The following is a 26,517-nucleotide window of genomic DNA, read 5'->3' as shown; positions in this document are numbered from 1 at the left end:
GGGGATGACAGAGGATGAGACGGTTGGATGGCATTACCGACTCAATGGACATGAGTTTGAGTAAACTCCAGGAGTTGGTGATGGACAGAGAGGCCTGGCGTACTGCAGTCCATGGGGTCGCAAAGAGTCAGACTGAGCAACTGAACTGAATACAATATTTGTTTTTCTCTTTCTGATTTACTTCACTCAGTATAAGAGGCTCTAGGTTCGTCCACCTCATTAGAACTGACTCAGATGCATTCCTTTTTATGGCTGAGTTATATTGCATTGTATATACGTACCACAGCTTCCTTATCCATTCATCTGTCAGTGGACACCTAGGTCGCCTCCATGTTCTAGCTGTTGTAAACAGAGCTGCAGTGAACACTGGTGTACATGTGTCTTTTTCAATTTTGGTTTCCTCAGGGTTTATGCTTAGTAGTGGGATTGCTGGGTCATATGGTGGTTTTAGTCTTAGTTTTTTGAGGAATCTCCTTGCCGTCTTCCATAGTGGCTGTATCAATTTACATTCCCACCAACAGTGCAGGAGCGTTCCCTTCTCCACACCCTCTCCAGCGTTTATTGTTTGTAGATTTTTTTGATGATGGCCAATCGGACTGGTGTGAGGTAATATTGTAGTTTTGATTTGCATTTCTCTAATAATGAGTGCTGTTGAGCATCTTTTCATGTGTTTATTGGCCATCTGTTTGTCTTCTTTGGAAAAATGTCTGTTTAGGTCTTCTTCCCACTTTTTGATTGAGTTTTATTTTTCTGGTATTGACTTGTGTGAGCTCTTGTATATTTTAGAAATTAATCCTTTTCTGTTGTTTCATTTGCTATTATTTTCGCTCATTCTGAGGATTGTCTTTTCACCTTGTTTATAGTTTCCTTTGCTGTGCAATAGCTCTTAAGTTTAATTAGGTCCCACTTGTTTATTTTTGTTTCCATTGCTCTAGGAGGTGGGTCATAGAGGATCTTGCTGTGATTTATGTCATAGTGTGTTCTGCCTATAATTTCCTCCAAAAGTTTTATAGTTTCTGGTCTTACATTTAGGTCTTTAATCAATTTTGAGTTTATCTTTGTGTGTGGTGTTTAGAAGTGTTATAATTTCATTCTTTTACACATAGCTGTCCAGTTTTCCCAGCAGCATTTATTGCAGAGGCTATCTTTGCCCCATTGTATATCCTTGGCTCCTTTGTCAAAAATAAGGTACACATAAGTGCATGGTTTATCTCTGGACTTTCCATCTTGTTCCATTGGTTTATAAGAAGGAAAGTTACATGGCTCAAAATAGCCTGGAGTTAAAACTCCCCTCCAGGTCCTCCTCACCATTCTATGCAAAACAAAGAACTCTCTCACCCGAAAAAAAAAAATTGGACATTAAGGCTGATTACGCCCAGCTCCCACAGTCCAGCCTCTGGCCGATCTCCAAAATTCCTTGCCCCAGCCGTTTAAGAGATAACTACTCTGAACAACCTTGGAGAAGAACAGGCCCCCTTAAGACAGTAGCTTTCCACATACGTGCCTATATATACTTACTCTTTTCTTGGGTTAGTGCAGCAGCTCACTAATCTGACTGCTGCGCATTCTCGCCTCATTAAAGGGGATCTGTTCCTGTAAAGTGCCCGTCTTGTTCTTTCTCTGAACCTCGCCTTCTCTAACTCCCTTACCCTACATTTTATTTCTGTTTTTGTTCTAGTACTGAACTGTCTTGATGATGGTGGCTTTGCAGTACAGTCTTAAGTCTGGAGGATTGATTCCTCCAGCTCCATTCTTCTTTCTCAAGATTGCTTTGGCTATTCAGGGTCTTTTGAGACAGCCCCTCTTTCTAGCATTGCTATATGTTTATTGGGCACTAAGTGTATAGCCAAGAGAGAGACATCAAAAGACCAGTATTGTGATAGTGAGGTTGAACAATCTTTGGCCCTGGCAGCAAGTCCAACAGTTATTTGTTTAGATGAGTTTTATCATTTTGAAGAGGTGGAAGACTGGTTTTAAAACTTCCTAGAGAGCAAGGTGGGTGATGATCAAGTCAAGCTTAACTGGGTTCTATGCAACATGAAAAGGCTAAGATACAGGTTGCTAGCACCACCAGGGAGCTGGAGCATCTACGATTCAATTATTGCCCAAACAAAAGGAGAGCTTCAGAGAGTAATACATCCTTCTTATTTGCCAAAGTACCTTTCCCTTTTGACTGACAACCAAGACCATATTTCTGATTACAGTAGCCCACTCTGACAGAGACAGGGAAGAGGTGGTATCTGTGTGTGTGTGTGTGTGTGTGTGTGTGTGTGTGTGTGTGTGCACCCATGATAAGTATTTAAAATATGCCTAGTGCACTGATCCAGCCTTCTCTAAATGTTTGGTCATGTCTCTCCAAAGGTTTGATCATGAACCTCTAATATTTGTATATTTATAAATATACTATATTATAAATGTATTTCTAAATTACAAACATACTAGATATTTTTAGTATATGTTTTCTAATATAAACAAAAAAATAGAAATGTTTAAAGGATGGGTTAAAAAGTCAACAAAAACAGAAGTTCTGGTATTTTTCTTCTCATGTCCAAGTGGCTCATTCTGTGTACATACTTGGGTGCACTCCTCCTCTCTGGGGCCTGCTGCCCTGGAACACTAAAACATCTTAGACTCAGCCTGCAATTGCAAAGGCAATTCTTAGTACCAGAGGGTTAATAGGAAGTTTTGTGTCCTGTCTTGAGCAAAGTGTACTCATGACTTCGCACTTCCCTTATGTAGCTGATTCTAGTGCTGTTTTGTGATAATCAAGGTGGCTTTGTGAATGCAGACTCTCACATCTCTTGTAATTCCTAAGCCTTTGCAATAATTGTGGGAAGATTCAGATTCATGGAATTGTAGCCCGAGACAAACATTCTTCTTTTTTTCTCCACTCCCCCCTTTCCTTTGATAGTGATAAAACTTCCAAGGCAGTTGTTTCTCCCTGCTTCCCCCCCAACTCACTCCTTTTTTTGCTTAAGGACTCTGAAATAATGATAATATTTACATATTTTTATCATGATTGCTAACATTTATTGTGCTGTGGACTAGTTAAATTCACTGTCCTTAACTGATCTCATTTACCCTCACAACACTACACAGTGGGTACTGTTAATCCCCTTGAAGAGTTGATAAACACGAGGCTTAGAGAAGGTTCAGTAACATGCCCAAGACTGCAGTTTTCCAAAGCAAGGCCATGTCAGTCTGACATCAAAGTCCTTTACCTTCTCTGCAGGGTCACATAAGTGGTGAGGATGAGCATGGGGCCAGGAACTCAAGCCAGCATTAGTATAAACCACCCTGAAGCTATGTTTTCTATTATAGACCTTGTGTCCACCCAGGGGACCCTGCTGTTCATATGCTGGATGAAGAGGGTACTGGGGCCAGCCAGGAAAAACGCTGAGTGTGGGTGCAAATCATCTGGAGGAGCTTTACACTCCATTTGCCTTTGAGGTCTTCCAAAAAGCTTGACAGGTCCGAGAGTACAAATAGATCTCTACCTGCTAGAATAAATCTATTGGCATGGTAGGAATTAGTTGTTTGTTGTTTTTCTAACAGATTATTTTAATTTAGGAGCTTTCCTGGCAGCTCAGTAAAGAAGCTGCCTGCAATGCAGGAGACCCAGGTTCAATCCCTGGGTCAGGAAGATGTCCTGGAGAAGGAAATGGCAACCCATTCCACTATTCTTGCTGGGAGAACCCCATGGACAGAGGAGCCTGGCGGGCTACAGTTCATGGGGTCACACCAGTCAGACATGACGTAGTGGCTAAACCACCGTTTTAACTTATGTTTACAGCTCAAACTACTACACAATTGCACTCATCTCACACACTAGTAAAGTAAAGCTCAAAATTCTCCAAGCCAGGCTTCAGCAATATGTGAACCGTGAACTTCCTGATATTCAAGCTGGTTTTAGAAAAGGCAGAGGAACCAGAGATCAAATTGCCAACAACCGCTGGATCATGGAAAAAGCAAGAGAGTTCCAGAAAAACATCTATCTCTGCTTTATTGACTACGCCAAAGCCTTTGACTGTGTGGATCACAATAAACTGTGGAGAATTCTGAAAGAGATGGGAATACCAGACCACCTGATCTGTCTCTTGAGAAATCTGTATGCAGGTCAGGAAGCAACAGTTAGAACTGGACATGGAAAAACAGACTGGTTCCAAATAGGAAAAGAAGTATGTCAAGGCTATATATTGTCAGCCTGCTTATTTAACTTATATGCAGAGTACATCATGAGAAATGCTGGACTGGAAGAAACACAAGCTGGAATCAAGATTGCCGGGAGAAATATCAATAACCTCAGATATGCAGATGACACCACCCTTATGGCAGAAAGTGAAGAGGAACTCAAAAGCCTCTTGATGAAAGTGAAAGTGGAGAGTGAAAAAGTTGGCTTAAATCTCAACATTCAGAAAATGAAGATCATGGCATCCGGTCCCATCACTTCATGGGAAATAGATGGGGAAACGGTGGAAACAGTGTCAGACTTTATTTTTCTGGCCTCCAAAATCCCTGCAGATGGTGATTGCAGCCATGAAATTAAAAGATGCTTACTCCTTGGAAGGAAAGTTATGACCAACCTAGATAGCATGTTCAAAAGCAGAGACATTACTTTGCCAACAAAGGTTCGTCTAGTCAAGGCTATGGTTTTTTCTGTGGTCATGTATGGATGTGAGAGTTGGATTGTGAAGAAGGCTGAGTGCCGAAGAATTGATGCTTTTGAACTGTGGTGTTGGAGAAGACTCTTGAGAGTCCCTTGGACTGCATGGAGATCCAACCAGTCCATTCTGAAGGAGATCAGCCCTGGGATTTCTTTGGAAGGAATGATGCTGAAGCTGAAAGCCCAGTACTTTGGCCAGCTTATGTGAAGAGTTGACTCATTGGAAAAGACTCTGATGCTGGAAGGGATTGGGGGCAGGAGGAGAAGGGGATGACAGAGGATGAGATGGCTGGATGGCATCACTGACTCGATGGACGAGAGTCTGGGTGAATTCCGGGAGTTGGTGATGGACAGGGAGGCCCGGAGTGCTGCGATTCATGGGGTTGCAAAGAGTCGGACATGACTGAGCGACTGAACTGAACTGAACTTACAGTTTATAAGTCGCACCTACCACCAGTCTGTAAGAATGTCTCCTTTGATCTTGCTGACTAAAAGGGAGCTGGACAAGTACTGAAATGAAATCAAACTGTTCCAAACTCAGTTGAAAAGAAGTGACTTGCTGCAGATAGGAGCTGTTTGGTTATTTTGTTGTTGTTGCCTTTGCTGGAAAATTTACATTGAGAGCAATGAGCTTTGGGTAATATTGGTGCAAGGGGATCATTTGTAAAGATCCTTCCAGCTTGCAGGGGTTGCCCCTCACCTTGCCATAAGTGACATTAGTCCAGCTGATTTATACCCCCCATCCCCAACAGAACTCTTGAATTCCTTCCAGAAGCGGCCTTATAGCGTGGCAATGTTGTAAAATGGAAGATAGGCTTGATACAGACTCAATCAGAACGCCGGCTCCTCTCATTCCCAGGAAATACAGTGTACACGAGCATACAGAATCATGCTTGAGAGGCCCCAGCTCTGTTTCTCTACCCCCTGACCAAATTTACAGTGTCCCCTGTGGAGAAGTAGCACTTCCCATCACTGAGGTTCGGAATGATCAGACGTTGAACCTGGTCTGCAGTAGAACAGCTCTGGAACTCTTTCAGGACCGGGAAGGGAAAGAGGGCATGACTAGGTGTACTCACAGTGTATAAACTCATCATGGTTGGACACTTACAAGCAGATGAGACTCCCGTGCTCCACCCCCAGAATAAGTAGGAAAGGGTCCATGCTCATGGTGCAGGTGCTCCATGTCCCAGACCGTGGAAGTCAGGGTTAGAAATATTATATTAAAGAAGATGATGAGTCCCAGCTCTGTAGGGGCACAGACTGAGTGGCGGGACATTTGTTGTTGTTCAATTGCTCAATCGTGTCCGACTCTTTGCGACCCCATGGACTGCAGCACGCCAGTCTCCTCTGTCCTTCAGTGTCTACTGGAATTTGGCTCAAATTCATGTCCATTGAGTCGGTGATACTACCCCACCATCTCATCCTTTACTGCCTCTTTTCTCCTCCTGCCCTCAATCTTTCCCAGCATCAGGGTCTTTTCCCATGCGTCAGCTCTTCACATCAGGTGGCCAAAGTATTGGAGCTTCAGTTTCAACATCAGTCATTCCAGTGAATATTCAAGGTTGATTTCCTTTAGAATTGACTGGTTGGATCTCCTTGCAGTCCAAGGGACTCTCAAGAGTCTTCTCCAACAGCACAGTTCAAAAGCATCAATTCTTTGGCACTCAGCTTTCCTTATAGTCCAACTCTCACATCCATACATGACTACTGGCAAAACCATAGCCTTGACTGGATGGACCTTTGATGGCAAAGTGATGTCTCTGCTCTTTTTTAACATGATGTCTAGGTTGATCAGAGCTTTTCTTCTAGGGAGCAAGTGTTTTATGTTAATAATTTCATGGCTGCAGTCACCGTCCACAATGATTTTGGTGATTTGCCAAAGTCACTGCGGCAAGACATCAGTAGCAGTTAAAAGTAGATTCGTGTACTGAAGGAAGTGGACAGGGAAGTGTCAGAGCCATTTAGTGAGACTGAAGCCTCTTTGTTAATTCCATCTGGCCACTTTGACATCCTCTGTTTTCTGTTACTAGCATGACCAGCAGGATAAATCAAGCCCTTATCTTTGGGTGCTCCCTCAGTTTAATTCGGTCGCTCAGTCATGTCTGACTCTTTGCGACCCCAGGGACTGCAGCGCGCCAGGTCACTGTCCATCACCAACTCCTGGATTTTACCCAAACTCATGTGCATCAGTCTGTGATGCCATCCAACCATCTCATCCTCTGTCGTCCCCTTCTCCTCCCGCCTTCAATCTTTAGCAGCATCAGGGTCTTTTCCAATGAGTCAGCTCTTCGCATCAGGTGGCCAAATTATTAGAGTTTCAGCTTCAACATCAGTCCTTCCAATGAACACCCAGGACTGATCTCCTTTAGGATGGACTGGTTGGATCTCCTTGCAGTCCAAGGGACTCTCAAGAGTCTTCTCCAACACCACAGTTCAAAAGCATCAATTCTTTGGCGCTCAGCTTTCTTTGGGTGCTCCCTAATTCTTCACAGATCTGGACCTTCTCCGTTTCTCAGTGTTGCAGTAAGACATGGTAAATGTGGTGAGGTGTGTCATTACCTTCATCAGAAGAAGTTCCAGGATTGGGGGAGCAACCTACAAAACCTGACACCTGGTTTTTACCTGTTCGTATAAGAGGGGTGAGGCTGTTAGACACTGAGATCTCTGAGCAAATGTAACAGCAGGGTTCAGTCCCTTTTAACTCTGCTTTAGGATGTCTAGATTTTCACTGAAGTCCGGACCTTGACTGCACCGTTCCCCCTTTTGTGGGTTCAGTGGTCCCTTGGAGCTTATGAGCATCCTGGCTCGTGACTGGGGGGTGTCTTCACGTGGTGACCAGGTGAATCGTGTGTGAGGCTGTGGGGACACACACAGGTGAGACTCCCACGATGGCAACGGCACAGGCAGTCCTGATGAGCGACCCGTCCTGAGCACACTGAGGGCGTGTGGGAACTTGCCCAGTGCCCCTCTAGGCAGTCCTGTCCCAGGTCCCCAGGCCTGGCACTGGCAGGGCAGAACTGTGCTCAAACCAGAGTCAGGATGGACACCTTCGTTTCTCTTGCCCCGCCTATATAGTCTCCTTGACAGTAACACCAGGACGTTGCTCCTTTTCTTTTTAGCTCCTGAACCAGAAGAGCCTTTTCCACTACTTTGTCACATGGAAGATTGTGATGGGTCAGTAAGCAGAGAGCTTCACAGACTGTCCAAAAGGGCTCAGACCCTGGAAACTCCTCTCAGTTCGCTCCTCTTTGGTGGGCTCTGAAAACAGTTTAAGATGGGAGAGAAATGCAGGAGGCTTTTTCACTATGGCAATGGAAAAATAAGTAAAACACGGATTAGGTTAGGTCATCCGGTAGCACCACTAGTTAAGTCTCTGAGATGCCCTGATATTTAAAATGTTAAGAGACTAATTTATAAAATGGATTGCCAGTTTTTCAGTTTACTGTAGATACTGGAATCTAGCCCTGCTCCCCTGCCTGTGACCTCTGCTGGGGAACTGAAGTTGGCCCCTTCAGACAACAGCAAGGTGTTACAGTGGGATCTCTGCCCAGGTGGGTGTTGGGGACTAGAGCCTTCGTCTCAGACAACATGAGAAGCCGGCATCAGAGGGGCACATTAAGGCAGAGGACTGGTGAGCCAGTTGAGTTGGAAGTTTAGTTGTTAGAGGAAGAAGCCAAAAGCACGGATCCAAAGTGCTGAGTGTTGAAGATGCATGGGGAAATGGGTAATGGTAAAACCAGGAAATGTTTAGACATGCGTGCGTGCGTGGTCAGTCGTGTACAATGCTTCGCAACCCTGTAGACTGTAGCGCTCTAGGCTCCTCTGTTTATGGGATTATCCTGGCAAGAATACTGGAGTGGGCTGCCTTTGCCTCCTCTGGGGATCTTCTCGTCCCAGGGATTGAACCCTCATCTCCTGTGGCTCCTTAATTGGCAGGTGGGTTCTTTAGCCCTGAGCCACCTGGGAAGCCCAGATGTTTAGAACCAGATTTTAAAAATTTAGAACAGACTAGGTGAAGTGAAGTCGCTGAGTCATGTCCGACTCTTCGCAACCCCATGGACTGCAGCCTACCAGGCTCCTCCGTCCATGGGATTTTCCAGGCAAGAGTACTGGAGTGGGGTGATAGCACCTTCTCCAACAGACTAGGTAGGCACACCCAAAATACGGGGGATGTTCCTGGGCCATTCATCAAACTTAAAGTCTGATGCTTGCTTTTATGAGGGAAAAAAAGTGATGAAATATGTTAGCCCATCTTGATAAGCAGGGAGGGAGTTGGCCTGTGAGCTGGACCAGTCATTGGAAGGTGCTCAGTACTGCTTCTTAGTCCCTCTTCAGTTCAGTTCAGTTCAGTTCAGTTCACTGAATAAAAACCAGAACCTAGTGTGAAGTGATAGAGATTCTGTCAAGTGGTGGTAAGTGGTAGTTTGATGAACTCACTTCTTCACTTTGATATATCTCTGACCAGCATCCAAACATCCCCTCTCCAGGACAATAAATGCTAAGAATGCTAAGGACAGATAAACAGACTCAGACCCTCTGACTCCCCTTTTTATCAGTGTATTACGACGACTAAGCTTATTTTATCCAAGTTAAGAAGCTTCCCTGATAAGGTTTAAACGAATAACTCCTTTCTCTCACCCATACACCTTCACATATCAGGGGCTGACTTCATGCCGAAAGGCTTCCCTCTGGAAATGTCAGTCATTGTTTAACTTCTTTTCTCCCGCTGAATAGTGCTCCTAAAAAGTTGTGTGTCGAGATAACTCTTGCCAATCTCAAAGGTAAATTAACCAGATTTTAACTTAATGAACAAGCGTTAAGACAATACCAGAGTTACTGAATATTAAAATTAGGACTTGACTTTCAGTTTCATTTTAGGCAGTTGACTTAAACTCACTGAGTGTCAGCTTTCTCAACAAAATGAAGGAGTCAGGTTTTCTTATTTCTAAAATCCCTTCAAGTCAGAAAATTCTATGTTCCTCTTCTTGCTAGAATTGATGCTTTTGAACTCTGGTGCTGGAGAAGACTCTTGAGAGTCCCTTGGACAGGAGGGAAACCAAACCAGTCAGTCCTAAAGGAAGTCAACCCCGAATACTATTGGAAGGACTGATGCTGAAGCTGAAGCTCCAATACTTTGGGCACCTGATACAAACAGCTGACTCACTGGAAAAGACTCTGATCCTGGGAAAGATTGAAGGCAGAAGAAGAAGGTGACAGAGGATGAGATGGTTGGATGGTGTTACCAATTTAATGGACATGAACTTGGGCAAACTCTGGGAGATGGTGAGGGACAGTGAGGCCTGGCACGCCACAGTCCATGGGGTTGCAAAGAGTCAGACACGACTTGGCAGCTGAACACACACACAAATATTTAGGTGCCCACTGATAATCCAAGGCTGGTCATGCAGTACATGCTCTTGTGCAACAGTAACTGTTACTGCAGTAATGTTTGTTTTTGCCACTGCTCATAAATTCCAAGGGACAGCTCTCAATAAGTGTTTTGCACCTGTCATTGCATTTAATAAATTAGGTTAACAAATGGGGGAGGAAGATGGCAAGTCTCATCTGCTCTTTTCAAAAATATTATAGAAAAAAAATATTATATAACCTTACATTTTTCCCCCACAGAGCTTACTTTTTCTGCAGTTTGGTGGTTTTGATTGCCATTGTAATCAATTAATTTAATCTTTGGGGAACTTAAAATCGATTGTGGACTAACATCAAAAGGGCCCACCATTTCTTTTTTGTTTATATTGGTAAAGGCACTAAGGAAGCTCTTCAGTTCACTTCCGGTCAGTCGCTCAGTCGTGTCTGACTCTTTGCGACCCCATGGACTGCAGCACACCAGGCCTCCCTGTCCATCACCAACTCCTGGAGTTTACTCAAACTCATGTCCATTGAGTCGGTGATGCCATCCAACCATCTCATACTCTATTGTCCCCTTCTGCTCCTGCCGTCAATCTTTTCCAGCATCAGGGTCTTTTCCAATAAGTCAGTTCTTCACATCAGGTGGCCAAAATATTGGAGTTTCAGCTTCAGCATCAGTCCTTTCAATGAATATTCAGGACTGATTTCCTTTAGGATAGACTGGTTAGATCTCCTTGCAGTCCAAGGGACTCTCAAGAGTCTTCTCCAACAGCACAGTTCAAAAGCATGAATTCTTTGGCACTCAGCTTTCTTTATAGTCCAACTCTCACATCCACACATGACTACTGGAAAGGTACTGGAAATTATCCCTGTGATGTAGGATGAAAACCTAACCCTCATCCATGGCTTTTATTTAGCAGCAGCCCAACTCATAACACCTGTGGAGAAGGCAATGGCAACCCACTCCAGTTCTTGCCTGGAGAATCCCAATGGACAGAGGAGCCTGGAAGGCTACAGTCCATGGGGTCACAAGAGTTGGACACGATTTGGCTACTAAACCACCACCAACAACTCATAATACTAAAAGTAATTTGGAGGTAGCGAGTGGAAGAGAGAGTAAATAAAATGAAGCTGGATTTTGGTTATATTTTAATAAGTCAGTAAAACAGAATTGTGGATGATAGTGTTGTTCTGAAGAGATTTCATTTTGCTTGTTTCTTAGTGGAGAAATTTGCCAGACTTTCCCTTCCCCCGATTGTTTCCAATACCAGCCACACCAGTCACAAGTGTCTTAGGAAAGATCTAACTGTGGCTTTATCAACACAGACTACAGCAAAGCCCTTGGTTTTCTTTCGCTAAGGTTAGTTAGTGGGAGGCATAAAGATACATTTTGACCTTTTGGTATTTCTTTATTTTGTAAGCAATACAGCATTTTTGAAAGACAAAAAGACTACAGATTTAGAATTTCAAAAATCACTTCTTACCCCACATATTTGTTTTCATATCAAAAAGCTTTTTAATGTGTTTATACACTTTATATCATGAGTATATATCATTCTAGCAGCAGCAACAACAGTAGGTATAGCAGCCAATGTCTAATGAACACTTAATGTTTGCCAGACACAATTCTAACATCTGGATTAATTTTTCCGAGCAACGCTGTTAGGTGGGATTTAATATTTTTCTAGTTTCATTGATGGGAAAGCGGAGACACAGAAGTTAAAACAACTTGCCCGAAGCCATATAGCTAATAAGCTATATGGCTTATATATGGATATGGAATTGAAACCCAGGCAGTCTGACTCCACATTGTGGGCTCTTGTTATTTACTCAATAATATAGATATCATGATCAGCTTCCATGTGAGTTAACATCATCAACAGCGTCATCATGACTGATGGGATTCCAGTTTAAGGATATAACAGTGGATATAACCAGTCTCCTATTAGTGGATATTTAGAAAGTGAAAGTGTTCTTTAACTCATTCGTATCCGACTCTTTGTGACCCCATGGACTGTAACCCTCCAGGCTTCTCTGTCCATGGGATTCTCCAGGTAAGAATACTGGAGTGGGTAGCTGTTCCCTTCTCCAGGGGATCTTCCCAACCAGGGAAGAGAACTCGGTGTTAATAGGGGAGAATTTTAAAAATAGTATTTGGCAGTCCTTAGGTTCACTTCAAGAAATGCTTTATTTTCATATGAAAATATGAACCACCATGACCCTCTGTGAACTATGAACCAATTTTGTTTTTCATCTAGAAAAATGCTTTTATTATTTTTTCCTTATAAATGATTTTGTAGAAAACCAAATTCTCATTTTCAGAAATTTGACCTATTACACTACCACCATCCCCAAAGATGGATTTTTAAAACAGTTTGTAATCATGGAAGATGAAGATGCCAAAGAAGAGGTAGCTTTGTAACAGTCTTTTGATACTATTTAATGAATATAGAATCTCTAGAAATTGATCTAATTAAAAAGTTTGCCTCCAGATTTGAAGATGTGTGTGTGTTAGTTGCTCAGTTGTGTCTGACTCTTTGTGACCCCATGGACTGTAGCTCACCAGGCTCCTCTGTCCATGAAATTCTCCAGGCAAAAATACTGGAGTGGTTGCTATTTCCTTCTCCAGGGGATCTTCCCAACTCAGGGATCAAACCTGGGTCTCCCGCGTTGTCGGCAAATTCTTTACCGTCTGAGCCACCAGGGAAGCCCCAAATTTAAAGATAACTTCATTTAAATTGTATTCTGAGTCTGATGCTTCAAAACTGTCTAGAACTTGGTGTGATTTCAAGTAACTTGGCTTAAAATTCTAAGACTTACTGTAAGAAAGTTAAATTATCTTCAGTGGAGACAAAGGCCTTTTTTTCCTTTTTTTTTTTCCAGTTTGGGAGAGGATAGTAAGTGCTATTCTGGGGACAAAATTCCCAACAGAAGAGAACCCTTTGGCAGCAAGAATAAACAGCTTTGGCTGAATCCACTCCAAGCGAAAAGCACTTAGGGTACATGTGAAGCTTGGGAGTAGTCCTGAGCTCCAAGGCAGAAAGGATATCCCTGGTACAAGGGGTGAGTCAGCACCAGACTGTCTGAGTGAAAATACTGTCCACAAAAGCTCCATAGAGCTGCTTCATTAGAAAGTGATACATTTTGTGATACATCTCCTTCCCTAGGGAGGTTCAGTTACTGTTTCAAGGAAGTGATTATATTTTACTTAGGGCTACATTGTTCCCTTTAGCCCTCATTACAACCACCTCACTGTAATAATAATGATAACAATAGTAGTAGTAGTAGTAGTAGTAAAATATGTCCTACAAACCTTGATTGTTTTCTGATTCTTTTCCCTTCATTTTCCAGAAAATAAATCACTTATACATCTACAAACTACACTAATCATTAATTTGAAGGAGAGCCTCCTCTTTAATTTTAAAATGCTTTGAAATTCTTTTGTGATGCTGTACATACAGAAAATACTTTTTGCTCATTTTATTTCTAGGGTGAGTGTGGGTACGTATGTGTGTGCGCGCATGTATTCAGCTTACATTTTCAAACTGATGCTTTCAGTAGAGGTAATCACTATTTGTTTGAATAAATATACTTTGAAAGATGGATGACAGGTAGCCATCCCATCCACGTGTAATTACGTGTCGAATTATATGTCACACTGCTGATTTGGCGTGGCTGGGTATGATATTCATGAAGATTTAGCAGGGTGGTAAGAAAACTCAACTGTTTGAATATTCATTTCTCTTTGCGTCCAAATGTCTGGAGGTGGAAACGGTGGGTGGAATGGAGATCCCGATACACATTTCTAAGGAGACAGAGAGAACACAACTGCTCCAGAGCAGAGTTTCTTTTCTCACTCATTCAGTCAACAACCCTTTACTGAGCAATGGCTCTGTGCCAGACACTGATTTGTTTTCCTGGACATTCCTTCATCAGAATCCACTCCTGGCTTTGTAAAGGCCCCACACCCCTCTCCCTTCGCACGACCACAGCAGATACACAGGGTCTTTACTGAAAAGGTGTGGATTTTTCCTGCCTTGAAACTCAACTTTGCAGCTCCTTCCTTGAAGGCTCTGCAAGAGTGGAGTTTTATTTATAATAGTCTTTGTTGTCCTTTATAAAATAAACCCCAAGATGGAAAAAATATTTTAGAGAAAAAAGAAGAGATTAATATCAGGAGCATTTTCTTATGTTTCTACGGACTTGTAAACATTTTAATGGCTGTGTGTTATTCCACTGTGTGCCTCAGTTTCCTAACATTCACCCCAAACTTGGTTCACAGTTTGGATTCATTTCCTTAGGGTAAGATTACTAAGTCATTGTAAGACCCTTAATACAAACGGCCAAACCATTTTCAGAGAATTTGTAGCAACTTATGGTCCCACTGAGGATCTATTTACTGTTTATATTATAGCACCCTTACCCTCATCAAATACTAAAACTTGGAAAATCTTCACTTTATTTGGGGGGAATTTAATTTTCATTTTTCTTATTGCTAGTGAAACTGAACATTTCCCACGTAGTTATTAGACATTTTTGCTTTCTCTTTCCTGGGTTGTCTATCTGTCTTCTGCCTTTATTTCAAGTTTTTATATTTTCTTATTCACTTGTATATGAAACTTATTTCATATTAAGGATGTTAGCATTTTGTCTTTAGTATTTATTGATCACATTTGGGTAAAAATCCCTCCAATTACATTGTTCACAGTCGTATCATGACTTAGAGCATATGGCTTGTTTTGTTCAATGTGATCAGCTTTATATCATTTTATGTAAGAGGTGGTTTTGATTTTTAAAAATTAAGAGTACATACATTAGAGTCAAAAAGAAAAAAGAAACCTATTCCAGAAACTTCTATAAAATAAAGTAGAATGTATAAGAGTTAAATTGTGACGGACCTGGGTTCTCTCAGTGCTTCTGTATTGACGTTTGCATTCTTACTGCATTTAAGGTATGGCCCCCTAGTGGGCTTCTGTGGTGGCTCAGACAGTAAAAAATCTACCTGCAATGTGGGAGAGCTGGGTTCGATCCCTGGGTTGGGAAGATCCCCTGGAGAAGGGAAAAGCTACCCACTCCAGTATTCTGGCCTGGAGAATTCCAAGGACTGTATAGTCTATGGCATTGCAAAGAGTCGGACACGACTGAGCGACTTCTACTTTCTCTGGTGTGCTTACTACAAAACTGTTAAGAGCTGTGCCAGACTAAACACTTGAGATAGGTAATGAACTGCTTAGGAATTTACTGGATTCCAGCTAAAATTCTAGCAAAACTCCCTCGTCCCCATACTCATAGAGGCCCTGAACAGCAGTCCCTCACATGTTCTCCTTTTCCTTTCAGACAATTCCTCCTCTCTTCAGGAGGATGAAGAGGTAGAGATGGAGGCCATCAGCTGGCAGGCCGGCAGCCCGGCCATGAACGGGCACCCCACCACACCAGTGACCTCTGCGCGTTTCCCCAGCTGGGTCACTTTTGATGACAATGAAGTCAGCGGCCCTTTGTCCCCCATCACATCTCCTCTGAAGCCAGAAACACTGCCTCTCGCCTCTGTGACCCCAGATGGACCTTACAACTCAACAGGGTCATTTAAGAAGAGGGAACGGCCCAAGAGCTCTTTGATGAACTTCTCCAAAGTTCAGAAGCTAGACGTGTCCTCCGTAAGCCATCCGCCTGCCGTGCCAGAGGCTCCACCGTGGCGGGCCACCAATCCTTTTCTGAATGAGACGCTACAGGATGTACAGCCCTCCCCCATCAACCCTTTCCGGGCTTTCTTTGAGGAGCAGGAGAGGCGAGCCCAGAGCAGTTCTGTGTCCAGTACCCTAGGCAAGAGCCAGAGAGATTCCCTCATTGTCGTCTACCGGGACGCCATCAGTTTTGATGACTCGAGCCGAAACCAGTCACGCTCGGATGCTGTGGAAAAACTCAAGAGGCTCCAAATCGAGGATTCCGACCACTTGGGTGGTGTGACACTCCCTGATGATGACCCGGCCGCCTGGGCTGAACTGGATGCCCACCCAGCAGGCTCCGAGCAGTCCCCACCCAGGGATGGGTGGCCCATGATGCTTAGGATCCCCGAGAAGAAGAACATCATGTCCTCCAGGCACTGGGGACCCATCTACGTCAAACTGACGGACGGTGGTTACCTGCAGCTGTATTACGAGCAGGGCCTGGAGAGGCCATTCCGTGAGTTCAAGCTGGAGATGTACCATGAGATTTCTGAACCCCGGCTCCAAAACTACGACGAGAATGGTAGGATCCACAGCTTGCGGATAGACCGGGTCACCTACAAGGAGAAGAAGAAGTACCAGCCTAAACCCGCCGTGGCCCACTTGGCCGAGAGGGAGCAAGTCATCAAGCTGGGCACCACCAACTACGAGGACTTCCTGAGCTTCATCCGTGCGGTTCAGGACCGCCTCATGGAGCTGCCGGTGTTGTCAACGGAGCTGAGCACGGTCGGCCTGAACTACCTGGAAGAGGAGATGACGGTGGACGTCCAAGATGAATTCTCTGGCCTCGTGAGCAAGGGAGACAACCAGATCCTCCAGCACCGTGTCCTGACACGGATCCACGTGCTGAGCTTCCTCTCGGGCCTGGCCGAGTGCCGGCTGGGTCTCAACGACGTCCTGGTCAAAGGGAACGAGGTGGTGTCCCGCCAGGACATCGTGCCCACCACTACCACCAAGTGGATCCGGCTCCACGAGTGCCGCTTCCACGGCTGCGTGGATGAGGACGTGTTCCGCGGCTCGCGCGTCATCCTCTTCAACCCTCTGGACGCCTGCCGCTTCGAGCTCATGCGGTTCCGGACCGTGTTCGCTGAGAAGACCTTGCCCTTCACGCTCAGGACAGCGGCGAGCATCCACGGGGCAGAGGTGGAGGTGCAGAGCTGGCTGAGGATGTCGGCGGGCTTCTCCTCCAACTGGGACCCCCTCACCCAGGTCCCCTGCGAGAATGTGATGGTCCGCTACCCCGTGCCCAGCGAGTGGGTGAAAAACTTCCGCAGGGAAAGCGTCCTGGGGGAGAAGTCTCTGAAAGCCAAAGTGAACCGGGGGGCAAGTTTTGGCTCAGCCAGCATTTCCGGCTCTGAGCCGGTCATGAGAGTCACCCTGGGGACTGCCAAGTACGAGCACGCTTTCAATGCCATCGTGTGGAGGATAAACCGACTGCCCGACAAAAACTCAGGTAGGCAGAGCTCCATCTTCTTTGAGAGCTGCCACACCGGGCGAAAGAGCTGGGATCCAAGTGCCCGCTTTCTCTTCCCCTGCAGAGTGCTGATTTTGTGCTATGTGAGGGGAATGGTAGTGGGCAGGGTCAGGGGAATGGACGGCCAGGAAGCACAAGTTATTTGAGTGAGGTTAAGTCACAAACCTGCATGACCCAGGTCACTCCATCTTTTTATTCCCCTACCTTCTTCACACTTCTTTCCTGAAACGATGCGTTATTCTTCTTAGCGGGGTTGCCAAGCACATTTCTAAGACAGCTTATGAATTTGTTTTCTGACTCAAAATTTTAGCTGGTGTTGGAAGCTATTTTTTTTTTTTTCAGACCCTAGAAGGCTTCTGGGTTTTGAAGAGACATCTGCAACCTGTTGTTGTTATTCAGTTGCTGAGTCATGTCCAGCTCTTTGCCTTCCCACGGGCTGCTGCACGCCAGGTTTCCCTGCCTGGGTGCAGGTAAAAGGGCCAGGTGATGGCCAATCGTGTACAGTGTAGGCGGGGAGTTGGATTTATGATTCCAGCAATCCTGTGCAAGGCCCGTCAATCATAATGTCCCAAGCTTAGAGCTGGGATTTGGGCATGGGGAAGGGGCCTCTGGGGGCTTCCCTGGTGGCTCAGATGGTAAAGAAGTCTGCCTGCAATGGGGGAGACCTGGGTTCAATCCCTGGGTTGGGAAGATCCCCTGGAGAGGGGAATGGCTACCCACTCGAGTATTCTTGCCTGGGAATGCCACGGATGGAGAAGGCTGGACGACAGTGCACGGGGTTGAAAGACTCGTCCACGACTGAGCGACTTTGAGAGAGAGAGAAAGGGAGAGAGAGAAGGGGCCTCTGATTAGACTGAAGACAGCCAGGACATGAAGGTCCAGAAGGACTGGAACTCTGACAAAAAGTAAGGGAAGGAGTGTTTGATCAAAGGAGACAGCTCACCAGCCCTTGCTGGCCTACACAAGTGAGCAGGGGTGCTTGTCTGCCTGGGTGAGCCCAAAGGCAATGGCTTTCCTCTTGGATACGGTGAGATTTGGTGGAATGACAAAACTCGGGAGTGAGCAAACCAGCTTTAATAGTTTTATTTCTTAGAGTAAGTCTGGGGGATCCCAATGGCAGGCAATAAAACCCATGGTCCTTGAAACCACCTCTCATCTGTAATAAACAAAAGTGGGTATTGTGGCCAACAACAACAACAACAAATATTTGGGAAAACTGTTGGTTAAAGTTTCCCTTATGCAGATATTCTTTATTCCATTCTCCCTGTTAAATCCTAACAACATAATTAGAGTCTTCATTTCCTGTTGGGAGTGTGGAGTGGCTGTGTTTTACCCTAGATGCCATATGACATGAAGCCAAGAGGCAATACGATCATGTCAGCTCCCCCAGCGAGACAGGCGGGGGACACACACCAGGGCTTTCTGTGTCCAACGCTTGGTGTAGTGGTGCAGACTGAAGGGACAATTGGGCTTCTGTGTTTGAGGCTGGACTGGACACCCTGTTGCTAAATGGGCAGGATTTTTAAAGCCTTCCTCTCGGCGCCTGCTCATTCACTTCTCTGAGGCCAGCACGGTATCACCTGGCTGACAGCACCGGGATTTCTGTCTTGGCCCATCTGAATTGATGGCAGAGAGAAGAGGCCCTCACCTCTCACCTCTCCTGTGGCACAGATGCCCCCTGAGAACAGAACCAAGGTCACAGAGGGGAAATCGCTGTTTAACCTGCTGGAGGGGTGACATCACAAAAAACAGGGCCTCTGGTTTCTGTTTACTGGGATTTTCAGCTCTGCAATTTAGTAAGCCTGGATTCAGGTCACTTCCTTATGAAATAACTGGGTTTTCAAGCTGGAAGGGACCTGGGGGATGACTTAGGCAAACCTCTTCCTTCCACAGACAAGAAAATTAAGGACCAGGAGTGACCTGACCCATCACATCCAGGGTCTTTTTTTATTCTCGATACCCCCGCTGCCTCTAGCTAGGTCATACAAAACAGACACAAACTTGAAGTAACTTCCATTATGAGCACAGGGATTTGCAGTTTCCTCACATACCTCCTTTGCTTCAAAGTTCCTTCTCTCAAATATTGAAAGGTACCACGTGAGGGGCTTTATAAGCAGCAGAGACTGACTGGCTTCTTTCAGCAAAAAGAGAGAGACCGGAAGATACAGGTGGTCTCGGAGAACTAGAGGATCAAGCAGGCTTCAGAAAGGATAATTCTGGAAGGCAGGAGCCCTGGGAGGTGTCCTCAGGCAGCAGCCGTTGGGACAAACCACTGCAAGCCGTTTCGTGTCACTTCCCAAGGCTTGAAGGTCGTGACTGACATGACCACCAAGATGACACACAGTGGGCTGCTGCTGCTGCTGCTGCAGCTGAAGTTGCTTCAGTCATGTCCGACTCTGTGCGACCCTGTGGACAGCAGCCCACCAGGCTCCTTTGTCCACGGAATTCTCTAGGCAAGAGTACTGGAGTGGGTTGCCGTTTCCTTCTCCCGAGATGCCGTGCTGGGGAAGAGTATTCCTCAGAGAGAGAGAAGAAAAAAAAACAAAAAGAAGATTGTTACCAGATTAAAAAAGGAGTAGATACAGGATAGGGAATACATCGTCCTCAAGCAACAGCAACTAGTCTTCTTAAGGCTTCCCACGGCAGGAAGTATTCAGCATGCTCAAGGCCAGGTCAGTACAGCCTATATATCGCGTAGGTTATTTCCAGGTTACTGGCACCTTACTTGTGAACGATTGTTAAAATACACGACATGGCAAGAATATCTGGGGATGTTTCTCACTTAAACCTACCCCCGCCGCCTCCTCAATTACTGATTTGCTGTCATGGTTGTATGTTTTTAGAAGTGAAATCCCCCCCGCCCCGAGAATTTCTTATTTTACTTCGGCTAACAGTATATTTCTGTATCGGTTCAGGAAATTGATAGCACCCCATTTCTGGCAACTGGAAATGTACAGGATCTGAATTCTAGGCAGACTGCAGGGTCTTACCGTTGCTGGTGTTCTGAGCCCCCTGCCTTCCCCATCCGGGGCTCCACCCATGAACCCAGAGAGTTGGTGATGACCTATTAGTAACTGTCGCCTTTCTGAGCTCTTCTGTCTCAGTCTAGAGATAGCTTTGGGAAGGTGCCTTTGTAAGGCTATTATTTGTCAGAATCCTCACGTCTCTGCAGTGGAAGACGACTGAACCTCTGCCTGTGTATCCCACTTGCGGTGGCCCTGTAACCCTAGCTCCTGGAGACGGGATGGTCAGGCTGAGAGGCAGCTATGGCCAAGCCGGCATCCCAGGCCTTGCCAGCACCCCAAGCCTGCAGCCACAGCAGGGCAATCCGAACGAGCCAGCAAAAGGCTAACAAGCCCCCCACTAGATTCCTACATGGCTCCCGTCGGTGGGGCCCGTCCGCGTTCTCCCTCTCACTCTAACCCCAAGGGCGTTCCTGATTCCTAGAAGGCACTCAGAACAAGTTTTGTGCTTTCCCAGGCTGTGTGCCTGGGAACAAAACATTCTGTCCTGCACAGGTAGGTTTCTTTGCTGGAATTACAGTTCTCGTTAGATCAGATAAAGAGAAAACAATTCCAGTAGGGCTCCCCTTCCATGAGAAATAGCAGGCTGAATTTTAATGTTAAATTTTCTCAACGTCATTGAATAAGATGACATAATCTGTGAGCTAATTAGTACATTACTGTGAATTAAACTATCAGTTCAGTTCAATTCAGTCGCTCAGTCTTGTCCAACTCTTTGCGACTCCATGGACTGCAGCAGGCCAACCCTCCCTGTCCATTGCCAACTCCTGGAGTTTACTCAAACTCATGTCCATTGAGTCAGTGATGCCATCCAACCATCTCATCCTCTGTCGAACCCTTCTCCTCCTGCCTTCAGTTTTTCCCAGCATCAGGGTCTTTTCCAGTGAGTCAATGAATTCAATTTTAATTTAATTCCAATGAATTAAACTATACTAGCTTTCAAAATTGCACTTCCCTATCTGTTGGGCTCCCCAGATGGATTAGTGGTGAAGAATCTACCTGCTTCAGCCATTAAAAAGAATACATTTGAATCAGTTCTAATGAGGTGGATGAAACTGGAGCCTATTATACAGAGTGAAGTAAGCCAGAAAGAAAAACACAAATATAATATACTAGTGCATATATATGGAATTTAGAAAGATGGTAACGATAACCCTATATGTGAGACAGCAAAAGAGACACAGTTGTACAGAACAGTCTTTTGGACTCTGTGGGAGAGGGCGAGGGTGGGATGATTTAGGAGAATAGCATTGAAACATGTATAATATCATATGTGAAACGAATCACCAGACCAGGCTTGATGCATGATACAAGATGCTCGGGGCTGGTGCACTGGGATGATCCAGAGGGATGGTATGGGGAGGGAGATGGGAGAGTGGTTCAGGATGGGTTACACGTGTACACCTGTGGCAGATTCATGTTGATGTATGGCAAAAGCAATACAATATTGTAAAGTAATTAGCCTCCAATTAAAATAGATAAATTTATATTTAAAAAAAAAAAAAGAATCTACCTGCCAATACAGGAGATGCAAGAGACGCAAGTTTGATCCCTGGGTCAGAAAAAATCCCCTGGAGTAAGAAATGACAATCCACTCTAGTGAAAGTGAAAGTTTAAGCCACTCAGTCATGTCCGATTCTTTGCGACCCCGTGGACTATAGCTCGCCAGGTTCCTCTGTCCATGTAATTCTCCAGGCAAGGGTGCTGGAGTGGGTTGCGATTTCCTTCTCCAGGGGATCTTTCAGACCTAGGAATCGAACCTGGGTCTCCCACATTGCAGGCAGATTCTTTACTGGCTGAGCCACCAGGGAAACCCACCTGCTCCAGTATTTTTGCCTGAAAACTTGCCTGGCCAGAGGAGCCTGGTAGGCTAGAGACTGAGGAGCCTGCTGGTCAGAGTCAGACACAGCTGAGCACACAGCACATCTATCCACGAGCCCCAGCATCCATTGGTTGATGCTAGAACTCAAGAAAGACTGTTGTTTTCATAGAATTTGCTGTGAATACTCTTTGGTGGGGTGAGAAGAGGAGGGTCAGTTTTGTGGAAAGTTATGATTTTCAATGTTCCAACAATATGTAAATAAGGGCAATGAGATAAAACTGTTGTTGAGGTTGCTATTGAATTAAGAAACTCCTCTGTCTACTTTGTAATGAATCCTGAAAGATGATGCTGTGAAAGTGCTGCACTCAATATGCCAGCAAATTTGGAAAACTCAGCAGTGGCCATAGGACTGGAAAAGGTCAGTTTTCATTCCAATCCCAAAGAAAGGCAATGCCAAAGAATGCTCAAACTACTGCACAGTTGCACTCATCTCACACGCTAGTAAAGTAATGCTCAAAATTCTCCAAGCCAGGCTTCAGCAATATGTGAACTGTGAACTTCCTGATGTTCAAGCTGGTTTTAGAAAAGGCAGAGGAACCAGAGATCAAATTGCCAACAAACGCTGGATCATGGAAAAAGCAAGAGAGTTCCAGAAAAACATCTATTTCTGCTTTATTGACTATGCCAAAGCCTTTGACTGTGTGGATCACAATAAACTGTGGAAAATTCTGAAAGAGATGGGAATACCAGACCACCTGATCTCTCTCTTGAGAAATCTGTATGCAGGTCAGGAAGCAACAGTTAGAACTGGACATGGAACAACAGACTGGTTCCAAATAGGAAAAGGAGTTCGTCAAGGCTGTATATTGTCACCCTGTTTATTTAACTTATATGCAGAGTACATCATGAGAAACGCTGGACTGGAAGAAACGCAAGCTGGAATCAAGATTGCCGGGAGAAATATCAATAGGCTCAGATATGCAGATGACACCACCCTTATGGCAGAAAGTGAAGAGGAACTCAAAAGCCTCTTGATGAAAGTGAAAGTGGAGAATGAAAAAGTTGGCTTAAAGCTCAACATTCAGAAAACAAAGATCATGGCATCCGGTCCCACCACTTCATGGGAAATAGATGGGGAAACAATGGAAACAGTGTCAAGACTTTATTTTTCTGGGCTCCAAAATCACTGCAGATGGTGACTGCAGCCATGAAATTAAAAGATGCTTACTCCTCAGACGGAAAGTTATGACCAACCTAGATAGCATATTCAAAAGCAGAGATATTACTTTGCCAACAAAGGTTCGTCTAGTCAAGGCTATGGTTTTTCCTGTGGTCATGTATGGATGTGAGAGTTGGACTGTGAAGAAGGCTGAGTGCCGAAGAATTGATGCTTTTGAACTGTGGTGTTGGAAAAGACTCTTGAGAGTTCCTTGGACTGCAAGGATATCCAACCAGTCCATTCTGAAGGAGATCAGCCCTGGGATTTCTTTGGAAGGAATGATGCTAAAGCTGAAACTCCAGTACTTGGCCACCTCATGCGAAGAGTTGACTCATTGGAAAAGACTCTGATGCTGGAAGGGATTGGGGGCAGGAGAAGAAGGGGATGACAGAGGATGAGATGGCTGGATGGCATCACTGACTCGATGGACGTGAGTCTGGGTGAACTCCGGGAGTTGGTGATGGACAGGGAGGCCTGGCGTGCTGCAATTCATGGGGTCGCAAAGAGTCGGACACGACTGAGCGACTGATCTGATCTGATCTGATCTGAATAGCAATATATTGAGAGGAGTCTAGGACATAATTTGGAGGCACTTAGATATGAATTTTATTCCCAGTTCTACAGTTTAATGGCTGTGACCTCAGTCAATTTACTTAAACCTTTCAGAGAAATCTCAGTTTCCTGTTTTATGAAACAGCGTTATTAATACCCTTATTATTTCATTAATATTATTATTTCATTAATAAGAATGAAATTAGATAATGCTTTTAAGTGTTTAGCACAGTCTGTGGCCTATAATAAAAGTTCAGTAAGTGATGGCTGTATAATGACATCTGTGGTTACACAGTTTAAAAAAAGCTGAATCAATTCATTTTAAAATAATGTAATTTTTACTACTACATGTATCTTAAATTCCTTTCCGAAAAAACTGCAATCTTTTTCTTAAGTATTGCTTTTTAGAAAGAACCACTGAAATGTGTTACATTTGTGAAACAGAGCAAAACAAATACTTCACTCTGTAATGTTTTCCTTGGAGAGCGGGTGTGTATGTCCTCACTCTCCGAGATTAAAAAGTCCTGCCCAGACCAATAGAGGAAACTGGAATTGTTTATTTGGGGAAACTCAGATAACCAAGGGCTGTTTCAGTTACATCATGAAGTCAGAGGCACACTGTTTATCCCTAGTGAGTTGCTTTACGGGGTCCTTAAGGCTTTTTCTCCACCCCTGTCACCCTGCAAACCTGGTACCGAGGTCTGAGGACTGTGAGGCTGTCACAGAGACAAATCGGTTAAGAGCGTCTGGGAGGCGGACCGCTGGGTCCAGTTTTCTTGGCTCTGCCACTTGCTAGCTATGATCCTGGGCGGCCAAGCTCACCTCCCGAAGCCTTAGTTCCTCATCTGTACAAACAAAGCACAGCCTCAGAGGACGGTTGTGATGATGCAGTGAGAGAATCTGCAGCAAACTCTTTGCTCACAACCTGGCTCAGGGTTCTCAGAAAATGCCTCCTGCCGCATCTGACCAGTGGCGGCGGCGACGCGTCCGTGGCGAGGCAGGGAACTCAGCTCTGGCTCTTCTGCCTCAAATAATCTGGTAACAATCTTCAGATGAAAATCAGACCATAAGTTTGCCTTCCAGATACGGCAGAACCAGCCACAGATTTACAGAGTTAAATAGCAGTAAGGGCTGATGCCTGGCCTTGTTCAGCTCACCCTTTCCCACCAACCCCCAACTCTGCACTTCATCCTTGAGGAAGAAGCCTGGAGAGAACAAAGGATTTGGGTGTGTGGTCCTCACACTTAGAAGAGTTGCAAGTCAAATCCAGGACTAACAGGTCCTGGCTGTTAGTCTTGTGTTCGCTCGGGTGTTCCATGGGCGTGACTGCATGCTCAGTCGTGTCCGATTCATTGGGACCCCATGGACTGTAGCCCACCGGGCTCCTCTGTCCACAGGGTTTCCCAGGCACGACTGCTGGAGTGGGTTGCCATTTCCTCCTCCAGGGGATCTTCGTGGCCCAGGGATGGAACCCGGGTCTCCTGCATTGGCAGATTCTTGACCACTGGGAAAGATGTCTTCCTAGGGAGACAGCTGGGAAACCATGCTTCCCTAATGCTTATGTGCAGTTTCTAAGGGCTTTGTTGTTTACATATTTCATTCACCTGGAAAACATGCCAAAAGCATTTAAAAAAAAAAAATGAACGGCTATGAAGAAAATTCAATTCAGCTTTCAAGAGAAATTGATGATTTTGCTCCAGGTGGCTGTCTTGGATGTTTTATTAGGTGCTAAGTGCTGATCTCTTTTGTTCCTTTCTGCCAATCTACAATCTCTGTTTCTTGGTATTTGTGCTGTGTTCACGTGGCACTCTGACCTGAGCAGGCGGAGTGAGCCTCATTTCCCAGGTCCCGCGTTTTATTGCTAGGATACCAGGCTACCAAAATGAGACAGTGTTACATCCAACGGTCTGAGGCATATACACGCAGTGTGGTTTCTGCCGAGGCCAGTCCTCTGCTCAGCGTTGGACCCTCTGAAAGGCTGCCAGGCCTCCTTTGTTTGTTGCTCAGGCTCTCCTTCCATTTCTTCACCAAAGAACCCGAACCCTAGATTCTTTGTTTTTCTTTTATAGCTTCTGGTCACCCACACTGTTTCTTCTGCCACCTTGAACTTGGCTCGGACCGGGAAGTGCCTTCCAGATTTGCCAATCATGTGAACGTCGAGTTCAGCATGCCTACAACGTCTGCCTCCAAAGCTGCTGTGAGATCCATCTCTGTGGAAGACAAGACGGACGTCAGGAAGTGGGTCAATTATTCCGCACACTACAGCTACAAGGTAGCCTCGGGGGGCATCTGGCTAATGCTTCCAAGTCTGTCTATTTACCCCCAAACGCTCCCTGCTCCCATTCCTTTTAGCAATGCCCGCCCGGGGTGCAGACGGGCGCTCCGGCCACCGTGGAGGTGGCCCACCGTGCATAGCTGGGCTTGAGTCTGCTCCGAGCTAAATGAATAATCCCGCTCGTGGGCAACAGAAAGGCTGGAAAGAGAAATAGAGGCTAATGAAAGAGGAGGATATAATGTCTCAGTTGTCATGAACAACAACAAAAGAGTCATGGGGTAAGGGGATTATTATTACTCTTTTATCATATAATTTATGTGCAGTGGAGTGGGCTTGGAAGTGCAGGCAGGCTCAGGAAAATGCTAACTCTAAGCATATATTTCAGCTGCAGATGTTGAT

At 45.1% G+C, this 26,517-nt stretch overlaps 1 protein-coding gene across 8 annotated transcripts in view; it reads left to right on the top strand.

Annotated features, from left to right (window-relative positions):
- The window catches only part of STON2 (stonin 2), a 184,864-nt gene that overhangs the window by 149,594 nt on the left and 8,753 nt on the right, over positions 1 to 26,517 (top strand). For all 8 annotated transcript variants that reach the window (XM_070797958.1, XM_070797957.1, XM_070797956.1 and 5 more), the window contains 2 exons: positions 15,368 to 17,206; positions 25,913 to 26,115. In XM_070797958.1, coding sequence (XP_070654059.1) covers positions 15,368 to 17,206; positions 25,913 to 26,115 — 2,042 coding nt within the window. The remainder of the gene's footprint in view (positions 1 to 15,367; positions 17,207 to 25,912; positions 26,116 to 26,517) is intronic.

This window comes from Bos indicus, chromosome 10, assembly GCF_029378745.1.
Source record: "Bos indicus isolate NIAB-ARS_2022 breed Sahiwal x Tharparkar chromosome 10, NIAB-ARS_B.indTharparkar_mat_pri_1.0, whole genome shotgun sequence".
Lineage (NCBI taxonomy): Eukaryota > Metazoa > Chordata > Mammalia > Artiodactyla > Bovidae > Bos > Bos indicus.
This window is presented reverse-complemented; position numbering and strand designations above follow the sequence as displayed.